This window comes from Centrocercus urophasianus, unplaced genomic scaffold (assembly GCF_019232065.1).
Source record: "Centrocercus urophasianus isolate 14NV4802_14NV808 unplaced genomic scaffold, USGS_Curo_1.0 seq_11, whole genome shotgun sequence".
In the NCBI taxonomy this organism is placed as follows: Eukaryota; Metazoa; Chordata; class Aves; order Galliformes; family Phasianidae; genus Centrocercus; species Centrocercus urophasianus.
In genome coordinates this window covers 32,082,345-32,106,980 of record NW_024884253.1, presented here as the reverse complement: position 1 = coordinate 32,106,980, position 24,636 = coordinate 32,082,345, and the positions used below count along the sequence as shown (strand labels likewise).

At 40.8% G+C, this 24,636-nt stretch overlaps 1 protein-coding gene across 1 annotated transcript in view; it reads left to right on the top strand.

Moving 5' to 3' along the window:
* Nucleotides 1-2,019: 2,019 nt before the first annotated feature.
* Nucleotides 2,020-24,636, top strand: part of PREX2 (phosphatidylinositol-3,4,5-trisphosphate dependent Rac exchange factor 2) — a 167,027-nt gene continuing 144,410 nt past the window's right edge. The window contains exon 1 of the mRNA XM_042808631.1: nt 2,020-2,202. Coding sequence (XP_042664565.1) covers nt 2,062-2,202 — 141 coding nt within the window. The 5' untranslated portion in view covers nt 2,020-2,061. The remainder of the gene's footprint in view (nt 2,203-24,636) is intronic.

Sequence of the window (24,636 nt, the reverse complement as noted above, 5' to 3'; positions counted from 1 at the left end):
GTCTAAGGCAAGAGTAAAAGGGAATGTCCAAATCCAGAACCTGCACTCCCAGGGGGAAGAGATGGTGCTTTCTGACACGAAATGTAACTATTTTGAGGTATCTGGCTGAGATAAGGCACCTGCGTGTTTTTAGGAATGAGGAAAGCAGTGGCTTTGTGTTCTTCTCCAGGGGTTTTGGATCTCTTTGGTAGTTAGGTAGTTATCACTTAAGAAAACTGGTTCCATCATGGACTTTTTTTTTCTTACTACCACGGCATCAGCCCTTTTGGTGCTAGTGCAAGCAAGTGTGAAGCATTTAATCTCCTCCTCAGGTCCAAGGCATACACCACAGACTTTTGGAACTTTGGGTCTGTGCCACTGCGGTGGATTCCACCTGAGAGGGTGAGGAAAGTCTCCAGTCAACCACCAGTTTATTTCAGGCAGGTTTCCTAAGGAAAAAAGCTTCAATGATTGGACTGTATTAGCTTCTGTTCCAGTCTGTTTTGAACCCATCAGTCCACGTGAACAGATTTGGCAGGGGAATAAGCTTCTCAAAAACATGAAGTTCTGATTTTCATGAAAATCAGAACGTCTGTTTTTGGAATGTGAGTCCTAAACTTCACTGAAGGGCAAGCTCAGTAAGCAAGCATGCAAGCTAGTGTGCAAGCTTGCCTAGTGGGAGGGTGATGTGTTGTGTTTAGAAAAGGGTGTGAATGCCTGTTTCTTTCAGTGTGTACAGATTCCCTGCATTTTCATTTCAGCATGCAGAGAAATGTCTTGTGAGAACTGTATTTGCTGTTTCCCAATGGAAGTCTGAGGCTGACAGCTACATGATTTTTCATTATCAGAATGCAAATGTCTTTCCCTATGCTGTCCCGCTAGGGATTCTTCTAGCTGTGTCAGTTTGCACTGTGGCTGTAGAAATTTTACGCTTGTTTCTCTTTTCTTCCTTCCTTTTAGGATGTTGCAGGTTTAGGCACTTGAATATGGAACGTGAGTATGCGAGTTTTCTTTCCAGTTTCAGACTGAAGAGAAACCTTCAGCTTTTCACCAATGAGCTCAAAATTCACACTGTAGCATCCTGACATTTCAAGAAATGAAAGATCACAGGATCATTAAGGTTGGAAATGACCAATTAAGATCAACTAGTCCAACCATCAATTCATGACTGCTGTGTCCACAAAACCACATCCCTCAGTGCCCCACACATTTCCTCTTGTATGGGGTAGTTATATAGTTGTTACTGACTGAAAAAGTTATTGCATCTCTTTTCTTCTTACAATGTATTATGAAAATCTGGACTTCCAGAGTGGACAAGACAACTGTAACCTGGGGATTTTATAGAACTGTGTTTCAACAAACAACAAGTATGTCAGAAGAACTTTTCTGTAGAATATACTGTTTGCCTCTACTTAGCACATAGATGTTCTCACCTCTGTATTTGTTCAGAAGCAGAGTGCAACACGCAGTCACACGTGAGTATATTTGTACTATTTGCATCGTGGGAAGGTGTGAAAGGGGAAGCAGAAATGGCTTTTTTTGCTGAGGATTGGAACAAACCACAAACAACTGCCGGTTCCCTGGCCAGCCAGCTCTCTGGGACATTTTTATAATTCTTGTGCTGTGTTGCTGGAGATCTGCAATTAGCCTCAAACCGGAGCTCGCAGCTTGTGTGCGAAACAGGCAGCTGCTGGCACGCAATCTTCCCCGAAGTTGTTTCCTTTCCTTTTTCCTGAGATTTAGCGCAGGGGGGGAAGGGGTTGGAGTCACATGGATACAGAGCTTTTGATTAATGTCCAAGTCTGGGCTGCGGCGGAGGCTTTCCAGCCTCTCAGCGAACGGGGCGAGCTGGGAACCAGTGACCGCTCGTTTCCTCCGGGCTGCGTCCCCTTCCTGACGGGAAAGGAGCGCGCACCGGGCAGGCTACTCGCCTGCGGAGCTCGGGCGGCTCCAGAAGCCGGAGCTGGGGCTGCTCCGTGCCAGGGCACCCGCGGGGGCTGGGCCCGGCCGCGCAGCTCCGCGGGCTCTTTTGTTGTTCTCGCCGGCAGCCCGGCTGCGAGCCCCGCTATTCCGCGCCGCACCATGACGGAAGAAAGCAAAGGGGAAGGCAAGGGAGAGAGCGGGAAGGACTTGGAGAAGCAGCTTCGCCTGCGCGTGTGCGTCCTCAGCGAGCTGCTCAAGACGGAGCGGGACTACGTGGGCACGCTGGAGTTCCTGGTGTCGGTGAGCAGCGCGGGGGGCTCGGCTCGCCTCAGCCCGCAGGGAGGTGGCGGGGCCCTTCCCCGCCGGGAAAGCCGTTCGCTGCCGCCGAGCTGCGCTGAGGGGGGAGCGGGGCTGAGGCGCTTCGAAACGGCTGCGGAGCGGGTACTCAACGGCTGCCCCCCTCTGGAGCCCGCCCGGATGACCTCACTTCTCCGGGCACGGGGCTGGGGGGCAGCGTGCTGCGTTCGGGTCTGTCCCGGCTGCGGGGCTCGCGTCCGTTCTGCTCTTTGCAATAGTCCCCGAAAGGCATCGGGGCGGGGTCAGGCGGGGACGGAGGGGTGCTGGTGTGGAGCAGCTGCTTGGCGTTAAAGCCACATGTGGCCTCGTTCCTGTCTTGTGATGCGGGGTCAGCTGGAAGGTAGCGCGCTGTGGGCAAGCCGGGCTGCAGCAGCCCTTGCTTCCCCTGCAGCTGGCTGTCGGTGTGGGTGAGTGTTGTGCCAGGTAGCCCCCAGCTGGGAAGCCAGTTTTCACCCTCTGAGGAAAAACAGAGGAACAACGATGACTAAACAGATGCGTGTGGTGTTTCTTTCGTGCAAAGTGCCAGAGCGTCACCTCAGGACCTCCTGAGATGAGTATGTCCAACTCATGGGATCATTAAGATTGGAAAAGACCGCTAAGATCACCAAGTCCAACCATCAACCCCTCACTGCCATTGTGCCACTAAACTGCATCCTTCAGTACTCATCTTGTTAACTTTGCGGATCTTTCACAGTAGCCCCATGTACTTTCCTCTTCTCCCCTGTCCTATTGAAGAGGGGAAATCCTTCATACTGCAAATTTCCTGCTTTGCTGCTCTGAGATCTGTGAACTTTCAGCTTATTATCATGAAAGAGGAAACTCTCAACTTGGCTGTGACGGGGAGAATAAAAGCACAGACACAGGAGTGAAATAAGATCTACAGAGTAGCTTATTTTCCCCATATGTTTATCCTCAGCAGAACCATGAAAAATGGTAAATGGTCCAATATGTTTTCTATTTTATTTCTTAACATTTAACGTGCATATTTGAGAAGGTGGCTGTGCAATTGTGTTTTATTTTGTTTCCTTTTAACTATCAGATTTTACCTACTGTAAAAAAGAAATAAAAGTCGCGTGGAGGAAAGGAGGAACATTGGAGTTATGCATAGTTATGTCATTTTTTTTTTTTTTTTAAATATTCATTAATGTTTGTGAACAGAACTCAAGTGATAGTTCAGAGATCTAAATTCTTCACAGGGAGATGTCGTGCTCTTTAATTGTACCTTAGCCTTGGTTTGAGGAAATATTTTCTGAGCTTTCCCTTAGCACGTCAACTGCAACTGCTGTTGAGCATAGTGGTGGATTTCGGGAGGGGAACAACTCTGGAGTAATCTCCAGAATGAAGACCAATCCCATCCAATACATGTCATCACTGTGCTTGTTTCTTAGTTGTTTCTTGGTCCAGAGGCTAGATCTTCTCATCATGAAGTTGTCTAGGGCATACAGGCTGGGTTCCTTATGGATGAAGATGAAAGATTTTCTCTTTGAGTGTGTTGGGTATTAATGAGTGTGGACTGGAACCAGACTGAAGTGATTCCTCCACATAATAGTGTGGGATCTCAGTGATGACTGTTTTTCTGTCCAAATCCTATCCTATTTTGCAGGCTCCTTATTAAACTAGAGACAGCTCAAGATGTTGAAGTTCCACTGAAAGTTAATAGCTTGGCTTCCAGGTCTCAACAATGTCAGTGGATCTCACTGTACTAGAAGCTTGGTTTCCTTGTTGATAGGAACCGGAATAGTCACTTAAAACAAGTGTGGTGTCAGGGCTTATTTCTTCTGCAGGGCTACAGAACGTAGTGTTTTATGATGTGTATGGTTCCTGTGGAGCTGTAGCAGTGGACAAGAGAGCTAACTTTTCTCCCATTTGGACTGAAATTGTCATTTTGTTTGCATACCCAGTTGAGAAAGCAGTTATATTAAGAGACAGAAAAATTCAATTTTCTTCCATCCATTGTTCAGGGACAACACATGTATGGGATTTGTGAGGAAGTATGACATACGTCATGCCATACCTGGCTCTTGTTCTTGAATACTTTGTGTGTCTTTTGAAGAGAATTGATAACATGCACTGCCCTTTGGCTGAGGCAAAAATTCGCAGTTGCAATGGGCAGTATGTAATATAAGCAGATGTGGAAGGAAGAGGGTAAACCTGATTTAACTGCACAGTGGGAAGAGGAAACCCGTGTTGTTGATAATCATGGTGGGGAATGATGTTTATCTGCTACAACTGGTGGCTGGCTGGAGAATGAAGAGATTTTAAGGAGGGATTAGCTTTGCTGGTGTATGTTTACATGGGAAATGCTTTGATCATGTTCCTGGGGGATGTCTATTATTTGTTAAAATTATTTAGGTTCTTCAGAGATTAAAAAGTGTCTCACCAAAGACAGATTTCTTAATGGTTAATTAAAATGCTCTTGTTATCTTGTTCTGTTGTGATGGTTCATTCTCCAGTTGGTTTGTGTACTCTTTTCAGAAGTCTACGAGTCTATGAAGTGCAAAGCAGATTTAATAGGTTCATTATTTGGCTAGATAGATGGAGCTGAATTGTTCCCATGTGAGGTCATTACCCTCTTCTTGTTTTTATGCTTTGTAAATACAGTATTGTTTTTAATCTGCTTTCATCACAGATCACATCAGTGTGAAAAGATTTGTTTGTTTTCAGTTCGCCTGAATCTTCCTGGAATAAAATATGGTAGCATGTGGATATATCAATAATACTGAGCAGTAACAATTTTAGGTCCACTTGAATGAGGTCTGCAGATGTACATGAGTTGGATAAACTGAAGTCCCCCAATAGTCACAGCAATGTAAGAGGGAGTAGATACACTCAGGAAATCAGGAAGAGGAGCTTAAACTTTTCCTTCAAACATTTCACTAAAATACTTGGACTGTCATTTCATTACCTGAGTTTTTGTTCTTGTTAACATTCAGTATTTCTTGAAATAGCTGTATCTACTGATGGAGAATTTAGCTGAGGCACTAAAGCATTTTTGAAAATTGTATCTCCAGGTGGAGTTTATTATGGCCTAAAGTATGAGGTTTCAATTGCAAAATATTAATGTTTCGCTGGCTAAAATAACAATTGGGATTTTTCTGATGCTGGGTCATACTTCTCTGGTAGTCATGTCATCTTCCAAGAGAGAAAACTCTGTTTTCCAATGAAGTAGAAGCTGTATCTGAATAGAGAAGAAGAGAGAACTGTTCATTTATTTATTTCTTTATTTATTTTCCCACTAAGTTCTCTCTGGAGGGGATGTATACCTCATCTATTTCATTCTTTTCAGAAAATGAAGAAGTACTTATTTTGCTCTCTCTGTGTAACATAGTGAATTTTTCATGTTTTCCTTCAGAAATAGCATGATTAGTTAAGTAGAGTAAAGCCAAGTAAGCTTTTCCAAGATTATTGTTGATCCAGTATTTTATGCTGAGGAATATACTTGACGTTTTAATGAATTATTAAAAAGTTTTATAAGTAATTAGCTTTATGCTTTCTTAGGAAGTTTCATTTTCTACGTAACATTGGGTACTCATCTGAAATCTCAACATATCAGTAGTAAAGAAACCAGTAAAACTGGAGTTAGAAGTTGCTGAGAATTTAAATATTGTTTGATAATAGAGAGGTACTGAATAGTGGCTGGCTTAATTTGTTACTTTGTAACTTGGTTTGAGGCTTAGTTATAGCTTTATTTCTTGCTGATATTGAATCAATAAAGGCAAACGGAGGTATGTTGCAGGGATATAGGCAAAATACAATTCGTTAAAATATGCTTAAGGAAAAAGATTCAACTTAAGAATAGAAATTGGATGTCCGTTAGATCTAGTACATTTGGTACTTTTGGGGGAAGCTGTGGAAGTAGAGTTTATTTATACATGATAAGGATTGTTTTTCTGATGCAGTTCTGTGTTCTGACAAATTTGACATTGATAGGAATAGCAGCAGATGTTAGCAGTTGTGTAAGTGTTCCAAAACCCCATAGCGTAGGTCTGGGCAACTTGTTAGGTCCTGAGGCAGCTAGAAGAAAAAGACAGCCAGTTATATAGAATATAGCATGGTTTACAGAATCTCTTCATGTACTTCTCTGCCAGTTAATTCTCAAATCTGTGGTTAATTCCATTAGATTCTACTGTGCTATCTTGTCTCCCTTCTGCTTACACTAAAGTGAAAAAAGGTTTGTTTTCTGTGAATGTGCTCTGTTAAAGGAAGCAGAATCCTTGCTTTTCAGTGGGCATAAGAGGATCTTGTTTATAAGGTTTACTGCCCAGCCTTCACAATGTCTGTGTGATGCCTTGGGATCTGTATTTCCCTGCCACGCTGTGCCTTTCCTTTCTCCTGTCTCAGTAGGTATTTCTCTGATTGTTTAGCAGACTAATTAGCTGGACAGGTGATTAATAGTAACTGAGACTCCACATAAGCTTTAGTCAAATTCAGCACTACCACTTCAGATTGGCAGTGGATGTTTTGTCCTGGTTATGTCCTGTCCCCAGTGCTTATGCCAGATGATGCAATTCAGGGTTGGACCTTTGACAGAAGAGCCATTTTAAGATGATCTTTTATGGCTTTGTGTTGTTTTTTTGTAAGCGTGAGTATCTGTGTTAAGCAGGTTATGTTATATATATAGCTCAATTACAGTAATGATTAGTAACTTCATAATGGTTTGCATAATTACGTTTAATAAAAGGGACATTTAAATGAATGGAAGGGGAAGGGCTTTTAGCTGGCTGCGTTTTTTGATAAGCTTATGTGATTTCCTTTCTCTTCAGGAAAAGAAAAGCAACATTCTATGGCTACTTCATCACAAAAAGTCAAAAGGAAGTGCAAGTACAATTACCATAGAAAGTCAATATCTTTTCCATTCACTTCCAATTTCTGCTGTTTTTTAACACGTCTAGGCATTACAAAATACTGAATATAGTATTCTATTCTTGTTTGGCTTGGTTGACTATATCAATTACACCACCTGTGGTCTTTGTCAGAGTAGGGGTAACTGCTTAAAAGCTGTTTAATTCTGTGTAACCCCCATCCTCAACATTGAAAGCTTGCTTTGTAGAGTGAATTAGCAAGAAGAGACTACTCAAATCTCTGCTAGCTGAGCACAGAACCTTGTACAGTTTGCAGAAGGTACAACAATGGCAAAAACTATTTTTTTTTAAAGTATTTTCAAGCATGTATCTATCATCTTGTTTGAAAGCACAATTTACGGAACTACTGATAAATATTTGATACATTTCAATGGATTTTCCCTTACTGCTCTCAGATGTACTTACACTATTTTGAAAAGCTGCTTTTTAAGAAAAAGGGTTTTTTTACATGTTCAGGGAAACATTTAAAATACTGAAAAGAGAAATCTTTTTTTTCATAGCATCTAATAAACTTTTTGTAAGACTTACTATAGGCTGAGATGCAGCATACTGAAGAGGGTGACATGCTTAGGATCTTATACAGTTTAACTTCTTGATTTATCTGTATTCATAAATATCATTGTGCTTGTAGTTTTTCAGTTATTCCTTTGGTCTGCCTTATAGTTCAGTCTGAGCTCTCCTGGCCCATATATTTCACAAGATTTTGATGTAAGCTGCTATGTAAGAAAAGACAATTTGGAGGAACCATCCATTCATAAATCCAAACTCGGTTACCCTGTGCAGCCTAACACAGTCGAATGGTATCCCACTTGAAGTGATTTCAAGTATTTATGGAGACGTATTTTTCAAATCTTTTCAGGAACAATTTTTGTCACCATTTTAAAACAGCAAGTGGTCTGGAACTATGCATTCTGAAGTTAGTAGGTTTTTGGTAGAGTTAGTATGAAGAATAAGTTTGTCAAAACAAGGGAATTCCAAGTTAGTGACATTATTACTGTATAGGGGGAATTGAGAAGTTCTTCACATTGGAAACAAAAAGGAAATGTATTTTGGCCAGAATAAACAAATCCTAACTGGCTATAATTGACCCAAGATACAGGTGGGGGCAACTTGCCAGTCAGTAGCGGGCTATTAGCCATATGTCTGTATGTTAAGTGTATGTCTCTGTTTGGGAAGGGATTGGTCTGCTCATGAATGAAGTATAGAGCTGAGCAGGATAATTTAAATTATTAATTTAGGCTTTATCTTATAAAAGTATATTGAACAAGTTTGCATTCATCTGTACTCATGGATGTTATTTTTCAGGATTTTTAATTATTTTCCCGTTCTTGCTTTAAATCTAGACTATACACATTTATCCAGTTTTCTGTAAATGACTGTTTATGAAGGTGGATTGTGATAGGACAAGGGGAAAAGGGTTTAAACTGAGACAGGGGAGGTTTAGGTTAGATGTTAGGAGGAAGTTTTTCACACAGAGGGTGGTGATGCACTGGAACAGGTTGGCCAAGGAGGTTGTGGATGCCCCATCTGTGGAGGCATTCAAGGCCAGGCTGGATGTGGCTCTGGGCAGCCTGGTCTGGTGGTTGGTGACCCTGTACGTAGTAATTGTCTAGATCACTACATGATCATTATGGCCCAGAAAATTCTCAGGTACTCCATGCTTTTTCTTCTGGAGTTTTCACAAAAGAGTTCCCTGTAGTCCTGTTGAAGCCCACTCACTGGTTTTGTGGGAAGGTGTTACTGCCTTCAGCAAAAGGAAGCACAGTTACAAAACACGTAAAGCAAGTGGATATATAGAAGTCTGAGTCTTAATGGGATGTATCTGAGAGAGCTGGCCAGTGTCATTGTGAAGTCTTTCTTTCATCTTTGAATGGTCATGGAGATTGTGGGGAGTTACAAAAGACTGTGAAAATACAAGTCTCCAGCACAGCTTCAGGAAGGTCAAGGAAGAGGATGTGGAGAAGTATAAGTTCATCAGCCTCACCTCAGTCCTTAGGGAGATTGTATGGTCGGTCATCTTCAAAACAGCCTTCATGCTTTTGAATGAAGAAGTGGTGATTGAAAACCAGCTATTGGGATGTCAACAGGCTGTAGCAATGTACTGAGAGGAGCTTCATGAAGTTCATTGAAGGCTGTAGAGCTCCTACCCCAGGACTGGAATAACCCTGTGCCACTAGTGTAGTCTGGGAAGGCTAAGAAGCAGCTTGAAAGAAAGGCCTTTCTGAGTGCTTGTGCACAAGAACAGGAATGCATTTCTGCATTGCTGAAGGCAGTCAGCATTCTGGGCTATTTTAGCCAGGCTGTTAGCAGACTGAAGGAAGTGATTCTTCTGCCTGTCTTCTGCATGTTAAAAGAATTTAGTGAGCCAAGTTTTGCTCTCCTTTAAAGAAGAAATTTGCTTACTGGAGAATGTCAAGAGGAGGTCCAGGAAGATGATGAGGGACCTAAAGCATGCTATCTGTGAAGAGAGGCTGAAAGAATGAGGTTTCTTCTACCTTAAGAAGCAAAGTCGCAGGAAATTTTTATTGCTGTCTGTAACTGCTCCCTGATGGAGATGCAGAGATGGAGCCACTTTCCTCTCAGGGTATGTGCTGTAGACAAAGGAGATGCAATGGATAAGTAGGAAATTCCAGCTCATAATGAGGAGCAAAATACTCCTTGCTAAGAAGGCGATCTAGCACTGGACCAGACTGATCATAGGCTGTAGAATATCTATGGTTTGTTCAAATCTCAGCTGGGCAAGACTGAGCAGCCTGTCCTAGTTGATGTTGTTTTGATGAAGTGATTGGGCCAGATGAACTCTAAAGGTCCCTTTCTGCCTACCTGACTTGTCATTTTAGCAGCTTATTGATATGATAAGGAAAAACACTGTCTTCCTTCAAAGTATGAGCTCTTCTAGGGAACAAAACTTTGCAGAGTTGTACCACTTTTTTGTTTCCAATGTCCTCTGAAATTGCAGTGCAGTTGGACAGGCTACACCATTCGGCAAATGAATGTTCAAAGTAGTAGAAGAAACAGATAATTTTCCTACTGTATTACCTTTGTTCAGGGAACAGATAATCTGGCAGTTCTGAAATATTTTTCTTTGTGTGTTCAGAGATCTTTCCGTGCATTTCTGTCATTAATAAATCAAATCTGAGTAGTTCTACAAATGGTAAACTTAGAGGTGGAACTTGATTTTTTGTGTCCCAGAGGAAGCATGCAGCTGAGCCAGAAATATAATCTGATGTCTTGATTCCCAGTTCAGTACTCCAACAGTAAAATTGTCCTTTCCCTTTATATATAACTGATGCTAGAGGGATGGATATCTGCTTGAAACATCTGAGGAACTTTAAGGATAACTCCTGAAAGTCAGTTTCATTTTGCACAAGCTTTACTGCTACTGTAGTACTTTCATAGTCTGTTCACAGCTCAAGTTATCAGATTCTAGGGACAGAACTGAGATATTAGGGGCTAACGCTTGTTTTTCTCATGAGCTGGACCATAGAAAATTCTCAGTATTTGAAGCCTCTTGAGAGATGCTAAAGATGCTTTTATTTGTGTCAAAAACAAAAAAACAAAAACAAAAAACAAAGGAAAAAAACCCACCAAAAAACAATCAGGAAGATATAATTGGATAGCAGCTATTCAGAGCTTAAAGGCTGGTCATGAGTTTCTGGCCAAAGGACAACAGCTAGTGACATACACAGTGCAGTCTGAGAAACAGCTCAGAAAGGGATGCTTGGAATGTGTGTGTGGCTATAACCTCTGAGTCCCCAGGTGAAATGGCTGGGGTGTATTTCAGAAACTGTAACTCAAAAAGGTTAACCTGTTGGAGAGTAGTTTCAGTGGGGCTTGAGTTGTGCTCGTAGTTGCTGTACTTGTTGTAAATGTCCAGCTCTTTGAAAAGCCTAATTCTTTGACTTACTGTCTTGGAGTTGCTCATAGAAAGCATGCAGCAATTTGTATCTTGGGGCTTGGTTAGAAACAGTTTGCTGGCAAGCACCAAAAGGTGAGTTTGGAAGAAGCCAAGTGTCTGCTTTAGAACACCTTGTCATGGGCGCAAATTCGTGAAATAGATGAGATACCTGTGTTTGTGTCCTCACTGCTCTTTGCTCCCCAAATCACAGCAATTTAAAACAAGCCAATTTTATATTGTTACCCAGCTAAAAATTCCAAATTGGGAATTAAGTGAGATGCTGATTACTAGATAGCAGTATGAAAGTGGAATATCCCCTAAAACTGACCGTATAGTTTGTGTGTTCTTCAGAAAAGGTGTCACAGGAATTGGTGACCTTCTGTTCTGTATTAATGAAAAAAGATGGAAAGTACTAGGTGCAAAGCCGAAGAATGGAAAGTAAGATCTCTTCCCTATCCTTTAACACGCTTTCAGGATATTCTCAGGTTCTTCTGTAAATTTATTTGGCTGTGTTTTTACTTCTTAATCCCAAATGTAACATTTTGGAAAAAATCGGGCACTAAAAGCACTAAACTATAAAGTTGAAATGATATACTGTGTAACTGAGTGATTGATCTCTGGGATGCTATAAATTTGTGTAACAAGACTGGAAAATCACTTCATTTTATTGCTTAGCGTGTGCTGTTACCTTACCCAAGGAATTTAAGCATATGGTGTATCCAGATGCCTAGCTGAAATGCAGGCTGTATGAGATGTCTTTGGATTTTGTAGTGTGAGTGTGGTAAAGGGACTTAACTTTAAAAGTTGAAGGTGTTTGTGGCTGAGAGCTCTACATTGTATAAGCAGTGCTTTCATTAAAAGCATGTCAAACCTTTACATGATAGGGGGAAGTAGTGGCACATACCTGCAGAGTTGATGTTTTGTGAAATGTTCATTACTGATTAGTGCCTATTTATTCTTTTGTGGTCTGGGCAATGATGCATTTTGCAGAAGCCATATAAAGCAAGAAGATTGTAAATAACATCCCGTTTCATAAAATGTCTTTAAAAACAGGCAACCTAAATTTTTGTTCTTGAAACCTTATAAAAGCCACTTAAAAATGAAGTTGCATTGTAAGATCCAGACCTAAAATGAATTGTTGGAAGGAACCTGTGAATTGCTGTGATACATTTAATGGTAGGTCTGTGTCACAGTAGTTTTGTTTTTTTTTTTTGAACAGTGTTGATGAGTAGCATTATCTTATGAAATCACATTCTTCCCGTCTTCGGACATGAACATTTTCAGGGCTGTTTGTACTGGAATTTGGATGGAAGGCCTGGATGTGAACTAAGTAATCTCTGAGTTTGGCTACTTTTTTGTGTGCAGTCTGTAGTTTTTTGAGGTCAGTATCTTCTGAATGTGATTCCTACAACATAGTTCTCTTGGGGTAAAAATAAAATTGCTCACAAATGTGTGTAGTTAGCACCTTAAGCCTTGCTTTTCTCTTTATTAAAGTATCAAAAGCAGTATTTTTTGAGGTTGGGGAAGATGCTTGAGGTATGAGTTGTAATGACTGTTTACTCCCTTTCGGCATTCTGTTTTGCAGTGTAAAAGTGTGTATGTGGGGGGGAAAGGTGTTGTAAACAGGCTCAGCGATGGACAGAAGCAGTCAATGACAATAACAAATGAGGGACAAAAAATCTTAAAGAAAAAAAACAGCACCTTTGAAACTAGTTGATTATATGTTGAGATTACCTCATAATGCAGTGTTTATTGTTAGTTAACACTGGCTTTTGCAGTGTTAAATGAGGTGCGACTCATGGTTCCGTAAATGGTGTAGTTGAATTGTTCAAGAGAGTATGGCTAATAATAATGTACAAATGCAGGTTTGCACGTCTTCATGCACAGTCAACTTGAGGTGTGAAAATATCTTTGCTCTTCGTTTTTGTATACTTATTTGCAATCCTTTTATGGTGAGGCTTCAATAATTATTAAGGGCACATTGAGGATTTTGTAATTAAAGGAGGCAAAATATGAGCTGTCTTTAGATTATCTCAAGTTTAGAAATGAAGAATGTTTTCAGGATGATGTGACTGGTTTAACAGTTCGGTGACAGTTTGTATATTCCTTTATAATGCTGCAATATTTTTGGCAGAGTAGAGGTACTTAGAAGTATCCATGGAAAGATTGTATCTGTTTTCTTAAAGTAGAAAGACTTTTTTTTCTAACAAGTTGTTGATTTCAATTGCACAATACAACAGTTAACTACCACCAACAATAATATTGAAATTAATGAATGGAAATTGCAGAATGAATTGGATGTGATTACTGTATTTAAATATTTTGTCATATACTTGTAACATGCCAGCCCCTTTCTGTAGCCACGGTTAGGAGAGCGAGGTCCTGGTAGTAATAACTTGAAGTTTTGTTTACTTTAAGGTTCCTCCTCATCCATTTATCTATTTCTCACTGTGTGAGATCCTGTTTATTAAGAATAATGCCTGGAAGTTGGCAGTTATATTCTGTATGAGTATGTTAATTTCTTCCCATATGCTGTGAGGTTGTCCTCACAGGAAACAAAGGGACTTTTTCCCATGTTTAGTTATGCTGAACTGTTTCAGTAGTCAGAGTGGACAGAAACAATGGGAAGGAAAGTTTCCTGTTTTGTGGCTGTGCAGATTTTGAAGAGTTCTTCAGTTGCAGAGAACATAAATCTTTCTTTGTTCCAACTACGAGTACAGAAAGAACTGATTTTCTATAACGTATGAAGTTACTGTAGTTTAATGAAAAGCAGTGGTTCATTTTCTTAAATGTTTCATAGGCTATTTACTGTCCATTCTACCTGCCTTATTTATATTTCAGTAGTTGCAATTAGGTATTTTTAATTAAGTTTCAGAATTTGATGACACCAAGCTGAGTGATGCAGCTCACATGCCCAGAGGGATGGGATGCCATCCAGCGGGATCTGAACAGGCTTGAGAGGTGGGCCCATGCCAAGCTCATGAAGTGCACATGGCGAAGTGCAAGGTCCTGCACCTGGGTCACAGCACTCCCAAACACACGTACAGGTTGGGCAGGGAATGGCTTGAGAGCAGACTTGAGAAGGATTTGTGGATGTCAGTTGACAAAAGACTCAGCATGAGCCAGCAATGTGTGCTTGCAACACAGAAGGCCAACCATATCCTAGGTTGCATCAAGATGTGTGACCAGCAGGTTGAGGGAGATGATTCTGCCCCTCTGCTCTGCTCCCATGAGACCCCACCTGGAATACTGTATCCACTTTCATGGACCCCAACACGAGAAGGACATGGAGCTGTTGGAATGGATCATGAGGAGGACCATGAGGATGATCAGAGAACTGGAGCTCCTCCCCTGTGAGGACAGACTGAGAGAGTTGGAACTTTTCAGCGTGGAGAAGAAAAGGGACCTTATAGTGGCCTTCCAGTACCCAAAGAGGACCTACAGGAAAGCTGTGGAGGATGTTTTTTATAAGGGCATGCAGCATCAGGATGAGGGGAAATGGCTTTAAACTGGAAGAAGGTAGATGTTATGAAGAAAGTCTCCACTGTGAGGGTGGGTGATACACTGCAACAGGTTGTTCAGCTTCCTTCCCTGGAAGCATTCAAGGCCAAGCTGAGTGGGGCTCTGAGCAGTCTGGTCTAGAGGGAGGTGTTCTTGCCCAAAGCAGGGAGTTGGCACTAGATCATCTTAATGGTCACTTTCAACCCAAATCATTCTCTGATTCTATGAATTTCTAGTTGTAAACTTCAGAAGGGGAAGTTGGAAGTTCCATCTTCATAAATGCTCAAATTTATTGTGCTGTAGTTAGAATGCTTTTGAGTGGTTGATGAAACTATTATATTAAATAATATTCATGTTTTTGTGACTGCTGTGGGTATCACTGACTCCCTCAAAAGGGAAGCAGAGGGGGATGTAGGCACAAAATATTTGCAGGATAAAAGGGTTTGAACCACACACATTTATTTTTTTTGATCTACTGTGCCATGACAAAAGCTAGTGAGTAGGTGACACAGCAGATACAAAGATGAAATTTTTTTGTGAAGCCAAGGACAAAATATGCTGGTACTGCTACATTACATGGTGTGTTTCTGCATAGGTAGAAGAAGAGAAATCATCTGACTACCAAAGGAAAACACTGCAGAAGACCTTTAGGTCTTGATTCAGTCTGATGAGTTTGTAAGACGTTGTCCTTAAATTTCTCTCATGTAACTTGGTAGAGATGACCTTCAACCATGGTTAAACATTTTTCTTTCTAGTTGGAGCACATAAAATAAAAGCTTTAAAGGAACTGTAGTAACTCTACAATTCATCATTTCCTTCAGTAGAACAAGTGAAGAAACTTCATATTAAGTTGAAAAAGTTTTAAAGTGAACTTCTAGTCTATAGTTATAGTAATTTATAATCCACTGCAATGTAAGTTTTTAAATCAGTAATTTCTCTTGTTTGTACACAATCTCTGCAAGTAGTTAACTTAGATCTTGTAGTGCAGTGGTCAGATGAGGATACTTATAGTCCAGGGTAACGTAGGTTGTCCAAATTTCTTTGTAGCACACTTCTTCACTGAGAAATGGTTTTGGTAGTAGGATTCTTTCAGACATTTTCTTGGGCCTAAATCAAAGATTTCAGCTGAATCAATAACAACAAATTCTTTGCTATCTTCTGAAGCGTCTCCTATTTCTCTGTCAAATCTATTTTATATACAAAAGCAACTTTTTTTACTACAGATATCCATGTCAGTGTTAGATAAAATGCTCAATTTTCCTGCTGCTGACATTTAAGCTGGTTTTATGTAGGTTACTGTATGGGATGTGTAAGCTAGTGCTGTTTGTTTCTGCTGGCAACTGCTGTGTCATGAAAAATGAGGTTAATTTAGGTATCTTATGAAAAAATGAGTGAGCTGGAAATATACTGGGTTAATTATTTTTCTGTTCTTTGTGTACTGTATTGCACATTTTTCTTTCTATGCAATAAAGGCCATAATGTCTGTTCCATTCTCTTTCCTGTTACTTTGCAGCCACCAAATAGCTCTGGGCTAATGCAGTGCATCAGCCTTTGACTAACCCATTGAATTCAAAACCTTTTAATTTTAGGAGTAAACATTTCTCGTGTGCTGGCTACTAGTAATGGAAGGAAGCATTTGCTGTAGTTATCCCCCAGATGTTCAAAAGGAATTTATCAGTGTATTACAGCACTTCCGGTTATTGACTCTTCTTTCCCCCATTTGTCCAAATTGTGATATTTTTCTTTTGAAGGAGATGCTCGTGTTCTTAATAGACAACTGGAATTTAGAGATGGGTGCGTTAAGTTTTATTTACTCACCTTTCAGTTGGAGGAGATGATACTGTTCTGGGTAGATAAGTGGATTTAAGAGAGGTGCATTGTTCAGTGGCTGTAGGACAGCAGTGTGGATGGGGAACAAGTATTTGTGCACTGACTATTCTTGCTTGAACAGAAAGTCTTGCAGAGTGAAAACTTTTGAATTTTTTTTTTTGTGGTTAATTAATAATGTAAACATGCCACAGGCAACCACATTTTAAACTTAATTCATTCCTAGGATTTTGAGAGAAAAGGTAACAAATATTGCAGAGAATATCTAAGAGCAATATTTTTGATCTCTACAGAGTCTCTGCTAGTACAGTAAGAAGCCAAGATTTCAGGGGATTTTAAATCCGTGTCACTGTGAATTTTCACAGGAATGGCTAACATCAGTTGATCCAAACTTAAGGTACTAAATCCTAAGCATGGTGATTCTCAAGTGCAAATCTTAATTTGAACTAAGGCCTTCACAGGTGTAGAAAACATTCAGATTTTCCCCACCTAGGGGAAGAAACACGAAGCTTTTGACAAATGGGAATCAGTAAGCAAACAAGCATGGAGGTAATGAGACAGTGCCAGAAATGCATTTCCTCCTGTGGTAGAATCTCGTTTTTTTTTTTTTTTTTTTTTTTTAAAGGTTCAGGAGCAACCTTGTTGGTTCTGTGTCAAGAGTGGGCAAAAAACCCTCCAGTTTATCTCAGTGTTTGTTTTGTTTTGTTTTTTTTTCCCCACGCATCTTGTACTGCTTTCCCAAAAATCAGAATATTTCATTTTCTTACCAAAGTGTGGATGTGTGGATCCTGGTTTTCCCTTACAATATTAAGGATTTGTAATTATGCTGACCTCAAATAAGACTATCTTGTTTACAGAGTAGGAGAATAAAAAAATATAGAATGTATATAGAAGAAGTCTCAGTAATCTTGGTTTTTAGGTATTATAGAAATGTCTGCATTGTTGCATATATCTGTCTTGCACAGGAAAATAAATTTAATTTCAACACTCACAATTTCTAGTCATGTCACATAAAATTGGATTATGCCATTCATTTGGGTTCTCTGTGTTGCAGAAAAATAAATACTATCAAAATTAGACTATATCTGAAGGTAGTATTTGTAGACATCTGCTTGGCTCTCTCTTTCTTCCTGGAATATTTTTTGTTAGTGACGCTCTAGTTGTGAATCGTAGAATCACAGTCATAGAATTGCTTGGGTTGGAAGGGACTCCAAGGATGATCAAGTTCCAGCCCCCTGCCACAGGCAGGTAATATGATTGCCATGGGTCTATCAGATCTAAGCCTTCTCTGTAAAGACTTTTCATACAATTTAACAAATTGACTTCTATTTCTGTCATATACAAGCCTATGCTACCCAGTGTTCTAGTATGTCTCTAGTTCTTGTTTGTATGTATACCAAAGTATTACATGGATTGTAAAGCTGTGGTGAATCATGATCAGAACTTGCATATAACTGTTTATCACATTTAATAGTTATCAAAACATACCAGTAACTAGCCAAATTTTAAATCTTTAATTGTACCCCTTTAATTTATATGGAGATACCAAGGGCAGATCATGCCTGACCTGTCTGCTGGTCTTCTATAATGGAGTGACACTATCAGCGGACAAAGGAAGGAAAACTGATGTCTTCTATCTAGATTTGTGCATGGCCTTTTACATGGTTCCTCACCATACCATTATCTCTAAGATGGAGAGAGATGGCTTTGAAGGATTGGACTGCTCTCAAAGGAGAGGTGGCCAGCAGGGTGTGGGAGGTGACTGTCCCCCTGTACTCTATCCTTGTAAGATCTAATCTGCAGTACTGAGTCCAGACCTGGGACCATACAGCACGATAAAGGTGTGTAGCTGTTGGAGCAGGCCCAGAGAACGGCAATGAGGATGATCAGAGGGCTGGAGCACCTTTCCTAAGACAGACTGAGAAATTTGGGTTTGTTCATTCTGGAGAAGAGAAGGCTCTTGGGGATACTCTCATTGCAGCCTTCTAGTAGTTGAAGGGAGCCTCAGGGCCTCAAAGTCTTTCTTGTAGTGAGGGGCCCAAAACTGAGCACTGTACTCAAGAGGTGACCTCACCAGAACTGAATACAGGGGGATGGTCACTCCCTTTCTGATATAAGCCAGGATGCCATTGGCCTTCTTGGCCACCTGGGCACATTGCTGGCTCATGCTCAGCCAGAAGTCAACTAACACTCCCAGGTCCGTTTCTTCCACACAGTCTTCCAGCCACTCTGCCCCAAGTCTGTAGTGTTGCTGAGGTTGTTGTGGCTAGAGTGCAGGACCTGGCACTGTCTTGTTGAATTTCATCCCATTGGCCTCACTATCCAGCCTGTCTAGATCTCTGTAGGATTATCCTACTCCAGCCGGATTGATACTTCCTCCTAGCTTGGTGTCATCTGCAAACTTAATGAGGGTGCATTCAATCCCTGGGTCCAGGTCATCATTAAAGATCTTAAACACGATGCGCTTCTGTACCAACTTCTAGGAACGCCTCTCGTGACTGGTCATCATCTGGATTTAACTCCAGTCACCACCTCTCTATGCCAGTCCCTCTAGCCAGTTCTTTACCCAATAGAGAGTGTACCTGTCCAAGCCATGGGCTGCCAGCTTCTCCAGGAGAACTCTGTGGGAGATGGTGTCAGAGGCTTTGCTGAAGTCTAGGTAGACTATGTCAACAGCCTTACCCTCAGCCACCAAGTGGGACAGTTGACCATGGAAGGAGATCAGGTTGGTCAAGCAGGACCTGCCTTTCATGAACCCATGCTGGCTGGGCCCGATCCCCAAGCTCTCCTGCGCATGCTGTATGGTCTCACCTAAGGTCCATAACCTTCCCAGGCACTAAGGTTAGACTGGCAAGCCTGTAGTTCCCTGGATATTATGAAATTGTGAAATCCTGAACCTGTAGCTCCTGGTGAGTGGAAAAGCTCCCAGCTAAGCATCAGCCTGGGGCTGCTGGTTCATGTAGCACTGGCCTGCTGTGACTGAGTGTTGGTACTTGCACAGACTTTTTCTAGGGTACTAAAAAGGGATATTTATCTGCTGTTTCTAGGTAGTGGTGAACATGGTGAGAATCATAGAATGGTTTGAGTTGGAAAAGACCGTTAAAAATCAGCTAATCCAACTCCCCTGCTATGAACAGGAGTGCCTATAGCTAGATCAGATAGATCAGAGCTCTTTCCAGCCTAGTTTTGAATGTCTCCAAGGGCAGGGTATCCACCACCTCTCCGGGCAACCTGTTCCAGTGCCTTATCATCCTTACTGTAAAAAAAACAACCAAACAAAAAACTTATTTCTTATATCCAACTAAATCTACCCACCTTTAGTTTGAAATAATTTTCCCTCTTTCTATCACCAGAGACCCTGCTAAAGAGCTTGTTCCCTTCTTTTTTATAGCTTCCCTTTTAGATACTGAAAGGTTGCTGTTAAGTCTCCCTGGAGTCTTCTCCAGGCTGAACAGCTCCATTTCTCTCAGCCTGTCCTTGTAGGATAGATGTTCCATCCCTTGGATCATTTTTGTGACCCTCCTCGGATGTGCTCCAACAGGTCTGTGTCTTTCCTGTACTGAGGACTCCACAGCTGGATGCAGTACTCCAGGGAGGTTTGACCAGCTCCGAGTAGAGGGGCAGAATCCCCTCCCTTGACCTGCTGGCCATGCTTCATTTGATGCAGCTGAGGGTGCGGATGACTTTTTGGGCTGTGAGGGCCCATTGCTGGCTCATGTCCAACTTGCCATCCACCAATATCCTCAGGTCCTTTCCAGCAGGGTTGTGCTTTGTCCTTTCACCCTCAGCTTGTATTGGTAGTGGGGGTTGCCATGACCCAGGTGCAAGACCTTGCTCTTGGGTTTGTTGAACATCATGGGGTTTGCCTGAGCCCACTGTTCAAGCCTGTCAAGGTATCTCTGGATCGCCTCCTGTCCTTCAGGTGTGTCAACTGCAAATGGGCATTTAACATCAATTATTGCCTAGCCTGAGGCTTTGCCCAGACTGAGACAAAGACCCATCTTGCTCATTAATTCTCAGGTTCTCTTAAAATTCTCTGTGCAACTGGAGGAAAGTAGTTCATTTGCCAGCAGTTGTGCTGCTCCCAGCTACTTGCATGGGGACAGGATTTTTGTAGCACGTTTCTGGAGCTCGGTGTGTAATTACATTTGATAATTAAATCTTTTTTTAATGTTCTTTTGATCGCTACTGTTCAGGAGTATGTCATCTGGCCTTGGGGAGATAGATACTGCTGCTTCTGTCTTAAGAGGCTCAGATTTTTCATTAAAAATAAAAAAAAATCTATGTCCAGTTTTTCCCTTAATGAGAAGTAATGGCTTCAGTGATTAGTACTTTAATTCTGCAATTATGAAAATAAGCTTAGATTGCTCTTAATTTTCTGTAAACAAACTTTTTGCACATATAAATGTAAATTTATGTTCATACTTATGAATGTCTTGTTAATTTGAATTTACAGGAAAATGGTTACCTTTGGCTTTGGGAGGTTAGAGAAACAGGCTGCTGATCCCAGCCTATGTACTATTAGTTTTATTTCCTGGACCTGTTAGATAAAGTCTGGCAAGGCAATGTCAAATCAGAATAGTAAAATAATTATGGTTGTATATTTGTTTAGATTAGCATCTTTCTATGTGTATATATTCAAATGCATATGCCTGTCCTAACTCAAGACATCTACGAGAGAGCCCTGTTTTAGGAGCTGTTCATCTAGGTAGCTAATAGGTGAAGAGGAAATGCCTCAAATTCCGAGCACCTTGGTCGAGAGACTTCTATCAGTTATCGTTCTAAGTTAAATACTTTTCCTAATGCTGACGTAGGTTTTTCCTTTGCGCGATCCATTTTTTTTTTATTGGTCATTTCAGCACCCAAGATTTCCATTGGATTTGTGTGTAATGTTTCATTTCCCTAGAAAACTTCTTATTCTTAAGACCTCTTTTACTACGTTGTTTTTTCCTTTAAATCTTCTCTTTCAGATCCTACTATGGATTAGAGATGACAGTTTCTATTGCTTCTCTTTGGTAACCAAAAAATGAATTAAGTGACCATGAATAACATTCAAGATTCCAGAAGAATATTTAATGTCTATTCCAAACATTGCTGTACTTCCAGTACGAAAAAGCACTAGAATGTTCATAGTATCTTGTAAGTTTGGTATCATAGTGGAAGTGCTTTGTCTTAGATGAAAGAAATGGAATTAATAAAGTAAATACTTTGAAAGTCCAAATTTACATTAGCAAAAAAGATTGTTAACGCATATTGTAGATTGTGTATTCTGCTAATAGTAATGCATAACATAGTGGATGTGTTCTAAGAACGCCACTTATTCTGAGATCTGCGTCTTACTCCTGTCACATTCCAGCTCTGATTATTTGGAACAACAGGAGCTCAAACCTTGCCCTTCCTATTCATGGTGCCATTCTTTGCTCTAGGTAGCTATTCTGACGTAGCTGGAACGTGAAGTGGTTGCCATATGAAACACAGAAAGAAACAAAGAGAAACTGCTAAAAACAGGCAACTGCTGGCCCTTCCAGTAACAACTCTTGCAACTTTAATGCCCAGAATTTTATTTTCTTCAAGCATTTTAATAATTATAGGTATCTTTTGAAGGTGTACCTGTTGACTCTGGAAATTTTCTCCAATTTCTTGAATTTGGTTAGGGAAAGAGCGTGAATGGTGAATTTAACTGCCTCCTGCTGATATGACTACAGTACTCCATCTGTGGTTACCTCTGTCTGAGATAGATTAATCTACTGTAGTGCAAGAAAACATTAACAGGACAGCAGATCAGCTTTTCCCTTTGAGCAGGATCACTGGCGTGAGAGAGCCTAAATGGAGAACAAGCAGTAGGCATTGGAAACCTGGCTGAGATTCTGTCAGCAACAGGAGAAGAAGAGGGTGGGTTAATTTGAAGGCACTGTAGAGAAAACATAACTATAGGATAATAGAAAACACAGTGGTGTTGATAGTTTAAATACAAACTGGTGCCTGTCAGTGATGTGTGCTGTGTGCTCCACATTAGCAAAAGGTAGCTGGATAGTGCTTTGTTAATTTGATTTAAAAAAAACACAACCCTCTCATTTGATCTCATGACATAGTATTTAAAATTATTTAGGTGAAAAACAACATTGAAATATTTGATATTTTAATACATAAGATACACGTATATATTAATACGTATACTGTACGTAATATATTTAACATTTTAATGTATTCTGTATGTTTTTAAGCACTCAGCATACATGAAAAGGTTGTCTGCATTGTTTTATGGTCAACTTGCTGAAGAACATATATAATCAACAGGTTTGAAGCAAGTATAGATTTTTATGTGTTCATCTGGAAACTGGCACCTTCATATTTCATAGAACTTTATTAAATGTGAGGGAGAGGATTCCAAGGGAAGGGATTTGTTGGGGCTGTTTTGCTCATGTCACAGAATTGGCTTTAGTGATTGAGGGCAAACACAGTCAGCTTCACTGAATGAAAAGCTCAGAAGCACTGGGTGGAGGCTCAATGGAAGCCTGTACCATAGGTTCCCATTGACTCAGTTTGTACTCAGTGTTCTTGGCACCCTGCACACCCCTGCGCTTATGCCACTGTTCATCTGCCTTCTCTGTACAGTAGCTGAGCCTATACCAGCCCAAAGCCACTGGCCTGCGTGGGGCTTTCCCAGCAGTTACATCTCTGATAGCCTGGATCCTTCTGGTACCAAACTATAAACTGGATTGAGAAAGATCTGTCCTCTTCTTTCAGTGCCTCTTCTCCTTCATGTCAGAATGTGGGATAGAGGAAAAGGAAGCATTGTGCTGGCCCAGAGGGTGATTAACTGCTTGGATGAAGTGATGTCAGGAGGAATAAACAGCATAAAGCAGATGTGTGATTTACAACAGACTGACTGGAGTGTGTGGTGATAAATGCTGGGTCAGGAAGAAGAAGTGTAAGAGGAGAAATGAACAGAACTGTGAGCCAGGGATGCATGGCAGAAGTGGTGAATTGTGGGCAGGAGGAAAAACGTAGGAAAAACCCATAAATTGCAAGCAGAAATCATACATAAGAACACCTGAGTTCACTCTGCTTAAAGAAAACTTGGACTGAAATTCTAGGTTTCCAAGTCTTACTTTACTGCTTGTTCCTCAGCTATGTGGAAATAGTTGTGAAATACCAGGCAAGAGCAACTTCTTGCTCTGTTAAACTCTGAGAACTGCTTCATCTGTGGTAGTTACCTGCTAGTCTATTGACATGGTCTGTGCTGAATGTGAATGCTAATGACTTACGCAGAAGTGCATGTTATTTTTTGTGTCAGAATATATGTTTCTGAGTTCTAAAAAAGTTACTAGTATTAGATTTTAGCACAATTACTGGAGGACAGGATACATCACTGCTCATATAAAGTGAGTTGGGCAGAGGAAGCAGGGCATGACAGCTCCTTGTTGCAGTGGCATTGGCTGATTCTTGCTGGAGTCTGCTAATCTTGTTACTCCTCCTCTTAGTTCTTTTTAGGAGCAAGTTTTTTTTCAGTTTAGGATCTACTCGGTATTGCAGATGGAGACAGAACCTGTGTTGTGATACTGAGACAGTATACGCAGTCCAGTCCCTAGTCTTCCCTTTCAGTTATCTGAGATGCTAATCCTCACTCTGCTCCTTGTGATGGTCATCTCTTTGCTTGACAAATCCCAGTTTTTTCAACAACTGGGGAATATCTATTTCATGGAGGACCTGCCTTGTGACAAGGAATGGGAGAGATCACAATAAAAGTCCATTGCATTTACAGTGCGACTTCTGATATGGAATGTTTCTCTAAAGACAGCTTTGAGTCCTGTTTTTCAACTTTTGACAAAGCACCTCACACTGCTCTGCAGTTTTGCTGTCTCTTTGTCTATGAGATGAAGAGATAACATGGACTGGATGGAGAGATGCAGCTAGGGGAGCTTCCTCTGAAGTTATCTTGGTCCTGTGCTTGGAAAAGGTTTCTGGCACTACAAGTCAGAACTTTTCCAGTATGTGGTGTTCTTATATTACTGTTAAGTTGATGTATGTTACTTGAGTTCCACAAGAGTGAAGTTCTGTAGGAAGCTAGGATGTTTTTGAGTAGTTTAGCAAAGTACAAGTGTTATTAAATGAAAAAAGACAAAATCCTGGGTGCTAGTGTTACTAGATTAAAATATATCTGCATTTAGGTAGATGTAAAGAACCCATTTTCTCTTGGAACAGGAAAACATGGATGTTACACCAAGCAGTTTCTGAAATCGAAGTGAGAAACTCGAATTGCATGCTAGGAAGGTTAGTAAATTCGCA